General features: G+C 37.9%; 1 protein-coding gene across 1 annotated transcript in view; it reads right to left on the bottom strand.

Annotated features, from left to right (window-relative positions):
• Positions 1 to 5,780: 5,780 nt before the first annotated feature.
• Positions 5,781 to 10,000, bottom strand: part of LOC143039330 (uncharacterized) — a 20,140-nt gene continuing 15,920 nt past the window's right edge. Inside the window, exon 5 of the mRNA XM_076209208.1 lies at positions 5,781 to 5,914. Within this exon, the coding sequence (XP_076065323.1) occupies positions 5,781 to 5,914 (134 nt within the window). The remainder of the gene's footprint in view (positions 5,915 to 10,000) is intronic.

Genomic DNA, 10,000 nt, shown 5'->3' with positions numbered 1-10,000 from the left:
AATCCAATTTAACATTGCTCCTCTAATACCCATGGCTCAAACCTGTCATATATTTGAAACATGACATAGAAGAAATCTATCAGATTAGTTAAGCATAATCTGTAACGCCGAAAGTTAAGCCTCGAGCCTAATAACAGGTTGTTTCCCTCCGTAATGGTTATAAACTGGACAAATTTAGATTCAAAAAGGAAATAGGCAAGAATTGGTTTACTAATAGGGTGGTCGACGAATGGAACAAACTTAGTAACCAGGTAGTAAGCGCTGAAACTACCAGTTGTTTTAAGAAAAGATTAGACAATTTTATGGATGGGAATGACAGTAGGTGATGGATACAAAGCTGCCTAGTGTAGGCCTTATGGTCTCTTGCAGTCTCCATCATTCTTATGTTTTTATGTTATGTTCAGAAAATTCACCATTCTGTCCACAATGACACCTTCTAGTATCTTCCCGACTACAGATTTAAGGCTGATAGGTCAGTGATTATCCGGATTTGCGCGATCCCTTTCTTAACCCATTAAACTCCGATGACAAGATGTCTTGTCATTTGGTCAAATAAAACAAAAAAATCATAAAACACCAAAATGTTTGATCAAACACCAGAAAAATATAACGTCATATTTTTCTGGTGTTTGATCAAACATTTTGGTGTTTTATGATTTTTTTTTTTTTTATTTGACCAAATGACAAGAATCTTGTCATCCGAGTTTAATGGGTTAAAGATAGGAGTCATGTTTGCCTCCCACCAGTCCCTAAGCTAGTGGTTCTTAACCTTGGGTACCTGTACCCCCAAGGGGTACGAAACCTTGAACTTGGGAGTACGAGACATGATAGCCATTACAATGGTACTATATATTTACAATGAGAAACCAAAGTAAGCTTTGTATCACTATCCTTTTCATATTTTTGTATTGTATTTGTATTGGATGGGGGTGCGAGAATTTTTTCTGAAATATGAAGGGATACGGGCACTGAAAAAGGTTAAGAACCACTGCCCTAGACAATTCTCCTGTCCGCAGATAGTCATTAAAGATCTCCACTAGGTGGGCCACCACATGCTAGCAAACCTCCCTCAGTATCTTTGCCTAGAATCCATCTGGACCGGAAGACTTGTTTGCGCTACGTTTATCTAGTTGCCTATGACTTCGATGTTCGTACACTGAATATTCTCCGTGGACTCTCCTTCGTGTACCAAAACTGGTTCAGAGATTGCCCCCTCCGCTTCCTCAGTGAATACTGAAGCGAAGTGTGCTTTGAGAATATCAGCCATCTTAAGGTCTGTGTTCTGAAGCGTTCCGCCACAGTCACGCAAAGGACCAATTTTGTTTCTAGCAAGTTTTCTGATATTAACTTAGCTAAAGAACTCCTTGGGGTTGACCTTGCAAGATGCGGCCACCCCCTGCTCTTCACCACGTTATGCTGCTCCTGCTATCATTCTTTTAACCCGCCCGCGCAAGCAGATGTATTCTTGATGGGTAAAACCAATACGGTTTGCCTTATACTTGCGATAAGAAGCTCTCTCTTTAACCCTTCTTCCTATCTCTCGTGTGATCCATTTAGGTTGCCGACCTTCTTCTTTGACTACTTTATTTGGTGCAAACTGTGCCTGTTGTGCCATAAAGTGATCATGGAATGAGTCCCATGACTCCTGAACATTGGCACCTATATCAATTGTCAATCGAGAGAGAGAGAGAGAAAGAGAGAGAGAGAGAGAGAGAGAGAGAGAGAGAGAGAGAGAGAGAGAGAGAGAGAGAGAGAGAGAGAGAGAGAGAGAGAGAGAGAGAGAGAGAGAGAGAGAGAGAGAGAGAGAGAAGGAGAGAGAGAGAGAGAGAGAGAGAGAGAGAGAGAGAGAGAGAGAGAGAGAGAGAGAGAGAGAGAGAGAGAGAGAGAGAGAGAGAGAGAGAGAGAGAGAGAGAGAGAGAGAGAGAGAGAGAGAGAGAGAGAGAGAGAGAGAGAGATGAGAGAGAGAGAGAGAGAGAGAGAGAGAGAGAGAGAGAGAGAGGAGAGAGAGAGAGAGAGAGAGAGAGAGAGAGAGAGAGAGAGAGAGAGAGAGAGAGAGAGAGAGAGAGAGAGAGAGAGAGAGAGAGAGAGAGAGAGAGAGAAAGAGAGAGAGAGGACAATAAGATGTATAAATTATAGATAAATTAAAAAAAATAAAAAAGACGATAAAGAGGTAAAGAGCGAGAGGGAAAGATAATAAAAATTATTGGCAACATAAATTAATGAATATTATAAGAAATAGATAAAAAGAGAAATCTATTACATTTGAGAAAATCTAGGAATCTGCGTCACTCAGTAACCAAGGATTAAAACTAAGGCTTTCTAATGAATTGATTCGTTAGATACTCAACATCTAGAGCTTGTAAAGAGAATGGCTTTCCTTAATTATTTATGTAGGATTAAATCAGAATGAATGCCTTTTCTGTGACGAAAACAAAGATACGAAACTCGTGTAACAAAAAAGAAAGAGATAAGACCAAAATATTTTGTGCTGAAAAGAATAAAATAAAATAAGATAAATTAATTTAAGACATAACAAAGTCAAATAAGATGAAATAGAATCAATTAAAATAAGATAGAATAAGATAATTTGAAACAAAACAAAATAAACTACTGTAGAATAAAATAAAACAACGTATTGAAATAGAATGAGATAATTGAATAGAATAAGATGACATTAAATAAAATGTCTCAGACGTTTGTCAAGGTCTGGACAAAATAATAAATAAAGTAATTCCTAATCCTGTGGAAAGAAAATATTGTGATACGAAGACAAATTGATATAAAAATATGATGTACATATATGATCCATTATACCGAAATCTATTGCAAATATATACAAAGAATTAAAAAAAAGCCTGGCCTTAAGAAAATTTAGAAAGGTCTTTATTTAAATGAAGATGATTAGAAATGAAGAAAATAGTAGTAAAACAAAAAATATATATGGTACGACTGAACTCTAAGAATCTTATTAGAAATAAAGACAATATAAAAAAAAAATGGAAGGTGTTTTACGGGCGGTTGAGTATAATTTAATTTCCCTACAGCCATCAGCCGAAGACAAGAGCATAGACGATATAATGAAAATAAGAGAGAAAGAGATGAAATGAGTGGGAACGGTGAATCAAGGACATCTTTTGTGTGCATTGAAATATAAGTAATATAATTTACATGTTCTAATTTAATTCTTACTTTATATTTCAAAAATATTGTTCTGTTTCTATTATTATTGTTTAAGCCTAGAGCAAAATCTTCTCTTTATGGAAAAAAGTCTTGAAATGTCTTATTTGACATAATTAATTCTAAAACTTACTAACTTCTTCTCCATTGTAGATTACTACGAAGATGATCCGTCGCCGACTGTCAGTTCTCCATGTCTAAAAAAAAATTAAGTAATACAATTAAAGTCCATAAAGAAAAAGATCTTGGGCTCAATTTGGAGACCGAGTGTCAACCCCTCAGGACTGCACCTATTTTTGGAAAAAAAAATCACTTACAAAAGAAAATAGAAATGAAAATATGCTACCTCAACATTGAATAATAGCATTTATCTGCAAAAAGCATAGAAAGGGAAATGAACTCTAGGAACGGAATACCACGAGTATAAGTAAAATCGCCTGACGGCAGGAGGGGTAAAGGAGCAAGAACCAAGAGATAAGAAAGGTGATAACGAGAGTTCATAAGAAAGGAAGCGATAAGATAAGAACATTGGGTCTGTGTCCAGGAGAGTATGATTAAAGTTTCCTCAAGATATTTGCCAAATTTTGGGCCAAGTTGAGGGGAAAGAGAGACGAAAAGAAGAGACGGGAAAAAGAGACAGAAGCTCTTATTAGGGCATATAAGACATGAAAATGTTAGTAATTTGTGAAACAGGAACAGGAACCTGTACGGTACTAGAAACTATGGAGCCTACGCCAGGAAGCACGTGTAGCGAGCGCCAATATTTGTTAGTCTTCCCTTGTGTACCTTTGTGAATTTATTATGTAAATTATATTTCTTTTCAGCGTTTCCCATGTACCTTGTATGTTCTGTATTTGTAAATAATCTATAGTATGGTCCATAGTGATAGTCCACTGCATAAAATGCAATGTTATGGATTTCAAAGGGCATTTGCTCAAATCATCGTATACGCAAATGTTGCTACCAGTTTCTGTAGCCGATTTCTGTATTGACTTCACTCAATAATTCTATAATAGTCCAAAAAGAATAAAGTCTTAAGACTATAAACTAACCAAGTAAGTGGGTCTGCCCCACATCTATCATAACTCTTAATTCCTTCCATTTCACTCTTTCCTTCCACTAGACCCCCAAATCCCATCTTATCTATTCTGCCCTCTAACTAACTAACTAATATTCCAAAAGACTATAGCAAGTGGGTCTACCCCACATCTATCATAACTCTTACTTCCTTCCATTTCACTCTTTCCTTCCACTAAACCCTGAATTCCCCCCTCCCTCCCTCTCCCCAATCTTATCTATCCTGCCCTATAACTATCTGAAATTATAACAATAATGATAAAATAAGAAAAGGAACTCTTCATTAGGGGATCCAGAATAGTATATACCTCAAAAAAGAATCCCCTCATAAATACTGTAGCAAAATTAATTTCAAATCTCCTGCCCATGCCTCTTGAGCCACGACAAAAAACTCTAATGGATATACCTAAAAAGCGTTCTGTGGAACTAGCCCCCTTTTTATCCATAACTATATTTTTATTTTCCTACAGACTTCTCTTACCCTCGAACACACACTGAAACCCCGCGAACAGATGGTCTTTTCTTTGTAGTCCATACTCCATAGTAGGGGAAAGAAGAAGAAAAAATAGTATTTTCTTTATTTATCCTGTGAACAGCAACAGCTGGTTACAATTGGTGTCCAGACCCGGGACCGGGGGTGGGGGGCGGGAGTGCCCCGCCATCAAGGGACCAGTCGCCACCACAACCGCCACGAGGGAACCAGCCACCGCAGCTGCTCCGCCTGACCAGTCACCACCACGACTGCCGATGCCACGGTTGCCACCAAACGCTGTCCCGCCAATTCCAACGAACCCAGCCCAGCTGCCCATCACCCGGACACTGTCATGTCCTGACATGCAGCCGGACGCTGCATTACCCTACCCTGGCGCTGGACGCTGCACTGCCCTGTCCTGTCGCCGGACGCTGCCATGCCTTGCCATGCAGCCGGGCGCTGCATTTCCGTGCCCTAGCGCCGGACTCTGCACTACCCTGCCCTGTCGTCGGACGCTGCAGGCACCCTCGCCACCGGACTAGTCGACACTGCAGCCACTCTCGCCGCAGGACCAGTCGACGCCACCACCGACGCCGCCAGGGTCCCCGCAGCTCACTGACACAATCTTTGATTCATCAACCACGCCATAATGACCGGCGACCACATACAGAATGTGAATGCATTCCGTGCACCTTCCTTCAGCCACGACACATAACTGTGGTTCATTATCATCGAGAGTAACTTCGAGACTAACCGCGTCAACATCCTGCACCAGAGTTTCTGTACTTCCTAAGGGCGCGCCTGCTACCATATAGTCTTGCAGAAGAAATAAATCTTTCCTCCTACCTCATCCTTAAGGGGGCGGGGTTTAATTCTGTAGCGAGTGGCAGGATTTGTTAAAGTCTCTCTTTCATTTGTGTACATTTGTAAAATTATTATGCAAATAATAGTACTTCTCAGAGGTTCTCATGTATCATGTATGTTTTATTATTGCAAATAATCCACAAGTAATAACATATGCAATGTTATTGATTTTTAAGGGCATTTGCCTAAATCATTGCAAGCACATCTTGGATTGTTGTAGCAGGTAGCAAACAGTCACTAGGAATCTGAGAGAAGTAAGGGATTCGAATCCAAAACTGATTGTAAGACCAGCACGCTTCCGGTTGCGCCACCAGCGCGCTCCAGCTGCAGTAGGACAAGATATGAATTAAGTCTTTCACAAACATTAGCCAAGGATTGGAATAAAAAGACACTACCCTTTTGAGTTCCTTGCTCTTCATCATTTGCTGTCAGGTGATTTTATTCAACTGATGAAGGGACCTTCGACGCTTAGTATAACGTGAGAAGTGAGAAAGTGGTAATAAGAGGGAAGGAATGAAAGATATATATATATATATATATATATATATATATAGAGAGAGAGAGAGAGAGAGAGAGAGAGACAGAGAGAGAGAGAGAGAGAGAGAGAGAGAGAGAGAGAGAGAGAGAGAGAGAGAGAGAGAGAGAGAGGAGAGAGAGAGAGAGAGAGAGAGAGAGAGAGAGAGAGAGAGAGAGAGAGAGAGAGAGAGAGAGAGAGAGAGAGAGAGAGAGAGAGAGACATACAGACAGGGTCATGTCATCTTCAGGCGTTTGCCCAAGACTGAAGAAAATTTTTACCGTAATATTTTTTCTGGTTCATGCCAAACGATCTTATTCAGTTTATATAAGGCTCTCCACGATTACTCTGTATAGATATTTTCAAGATTACTTGATTGATTATACAAAGAATATAAAAATTTTCAGCAATTTTGATTATGTGTTCTGTAAGGTGTTATGCAAAAAGATCGCTTTTGTTCTGCTTGGATGGCAATGTTATACAATGAACAGAAATTCTATATGGTTTTGTATATAATAGTTGGAGAAATTATGTCGGATGCAAATTTGACACTGAGAAATCTTTTGTGTGGAACAGAATATGAATTAAGTCTGTCCCGAACATGTGTTGCGTTGACCTGGAAAAAGACAAGATTGGTTTTTATTTACCAAGACGATGAAATAAGGGGACAGAAGGAAAAATAGGTCAAATACGGTCTTGTGTAAGTGGCAGAACGTAAGTGAAACTTCAACGACATCTGGAGGGCAAAGATTTGTTTTCCAACGAGCGGGGGAAAAAGAGACTGACAGCTTACTAGACAAAGAGGTGGTAAAGATGTCTTGCAAAGAGCAAGACGCCAATTAAATATATCATAGGCATTTACTGAACACGAGCAAAACCGACCTAGAGAAAAGTAAGGTGTATTTTAATTGAAAAAATAGACATTATAGAGGAAGAAGAACACATGTTTTTCACAAACATCTGCCAGAAATTGAATGAAATTAACGTAGAGTCAAAACAAAGAGCAATATATCAAATAAATATATCATAGGCATTTACTGAACACGAGCAAAACCGACCTAGAGAAAGGTAAGGTGTATTCTAATTGAAACAAAAAATGAAAATAGACAGTATAGAGGAAGAAGAACACATGTTTTCCACAAACATCTGCCAGAAATTGAATAAAATTAACGTAGAGTAAAAACAAAGAGCAATATATCAATTAAATATATCATAGGCATTTACTGAACACGAGCAAAACTGACCTAGAGAAAGGTAAGGTGTATTTCAATTGAAAAAAATAAAATAAAATAGACATTATAGAGGAAGAAGAACACATTTTTTTCACAAACATCTGTCAGAAATTGAATAAAATTAACGTAGAGTGAAAACAAAGAGCAATATATCAAATAAATCTATCAAAGGCATTTACTGAACACGAGCAAAACCGACCTAGAGAAGGGTAAGGTGTATTTTAATTGAAACAAAAAATAAAAATAGACATTATAGAGGTAGAAGAACACATTTTTTCTCAAACATCTGCCAGAAATTGAATAAAATTAACGCAGAGTGGAAACAAAGAGCAATACATCAAATAAACCTATCAAAGGTATTTACTGAACACGAGTAAAACTGGCCTGGAGAAAGGTAAAGTGTATTTTCATTGAAACAAAGAGGATAAAAATAGATATTATAGAGGAAGAAGTAGTAGAACACATGTGTGTCACAAACATCTGCCAGAAATTGAATAAAATTGACGTAGAGTGAAAACAAAGATTGTATTTGTAAATCGAGAGAATATAAAAGAGGGAGATTATTGAACTGGAATACATGTAATTGGAGCTTTATATCTTTTCATAAAAATGCGAATTAACTAATTTTATTCCAGGAGAATGGAGGCGGACAGATTAAATATATAAATTGATTTTAATTATTGAAAAGATTAATTGAGATTTTATGGGTTCCCTCCCTAGGTGAATAAAATCACCTGAAAACAAATTAAATATAAATACGCAAATGATCATCAAAACAGTTTAAAGCATTTTACACTGTCTTGCGGGAGAAAATAGAAACACACAATTCAAATAAAATACTTTGCGGGTTGACTCTCTTTCTGGTCAAAGCAAAGTCGTTAAAAAGCAATTATTTTTTTCGGAACAAACAAAAGTAATACAATGACTTTCCTTACCTGGTGAAATATGATTGAAATCTGCCGTAGACATTTGACAAAGGCTGAAACAAAAATTATACATATGAATATACATACATATATATGTATGTATATATATATATGTATATATATATATTTATATATGTATGTATATATATATATATATACATATATATATATATATATGTATGTATATATATATATATATACATATATATATATGTATGTATGTATGTATGTATAATTGGTTGTTAAAAAGAGGTTAATCATTTATTTTTTAGTGTAGTGTCCAATTTTACTATACCACCACTGCCATCCCCATCTAAGGTTTTCTTTGTTCTGGTAAAAAATATTAATTACAGCCAAGTTGTTACCTACGCAGAAATCTATCTCCCTCGTCGTTCTTCTCTCCGACACCGTGAACGCCAATGACTCTTTCAATGTTATTTCTCTACCTTCCTAGATGTGCAATTAGGCCTCCCGTAACCTTTATTGGTATTGCCACATCTGTCCAAGGTATCTGGTAGGTTTTGTTAGAATTCTACTTTTTCTTCTTGGGGCCTTCCATGGTGAGGTGCATATACCTGAACTAACGTTATTCTTTCCGCGTTTTCTTTCATTGTTACAACTAGTATTCTCTAATCAATATAGTAAGTTTCCTCTACTCGTTCCCCAAATATTGGTGTTAAGATGAAGGTTTCACCATTGTCTATTTATTTGAAACTTTAAGAGAGGCAGAGAGGAAAAGAAAAGTTTAAATGTATTTGAGATGAAATGTCTGAGAATTATGATAGAGGTTACAAGTTGGATAGAGTAAGGGACGAGAAAGTGAGGAGGAGTCCGGAGGTGGCAAAGAAGATGAGAATTAGGGTTGATAAAAAAATATTGGGATGGCTTGGACACGTGGAAAAAAATTAGTGAAGAAAGAGTAGTAAAAGAGTGTGGAAGACAGAGGTGGATGGAGTGAACATGAGGGGTTGACCGAGGATGAGATGGATGGGGTGAAAGGGGCTTTGAGCAAGAAGGAAAAGGCAGATGTGGGTGAGTGAAGATTGGTTGTATATAGATGACACTGTGATATAAAGAAGGGAGTATGTGGGGATATGGGTAAGACAGTGGTTATGTGTGAATGATATACTGACACAGACCGAGAGGATTTTTCACCGTATTCTATTTTTCTGCATGAAGAGGCGGAAAGGAAGGGGTGTTCACCGATCAATTAAAGCGGCCTTGCTTTGGATGTCCTATATCTTGTTGCATTACTTCTGACAATGGGTAGAGGACGGGATATAGGGATGACCCGTTATCCAAAAGGAGCTAAGATGACAGGGAAGAAAGTGTGGTGAATGGGAGTGGAACAGGGGGGGGATTAAATGGGTGGGAGTGGTTATATGCCTTTAGACTTTGGCTATCTCCCTTATAAGGAGAAAAAAGCCCTTGACATGAATGGATGTACATGTTTCCATACAGCAAGGTATCATGTGAATGGTATACATAAAGTGCATGGCAAAAGGCACAGAAAAAATTCTGTCACAGTCATATACAGAATCCGACGCAAAACGACGTAAAAATCACCTTGGTAATGAGAGCACAAGAGAAAGAAAGAGATAGTAGGAAAGGATGTCATCGTGAGAGAAAATGATATCGACTTCGAGGAGGAAAATGGTTATGAGAAAGTCTGTCATTGACAGTTACTGACAGTGAGAGAGAGAGAGAGAGAGAGAGAGAGAGAGAGAGAGAGAGAGAG

The sequence above is a fragment of the Oratosquilla oratoria genome, chromosome 26, assembly GCF_046742065.1.
Source record: "Oratosquilla oratoria isolate Oo_2021 chromosome 26, ASM4674206v1, whole genome shotgun sequence".
Classification (NCBI taxonomy): Eukaryota; Metazoa; Arthropoda; class Malacostraca; order Stomatopoda; family Squillidae; genus Oratosquilla; species Oratosquilla oratoria.
This window is presented reverse-complemented; position numbering and strand designations above follow the sequence as displayed.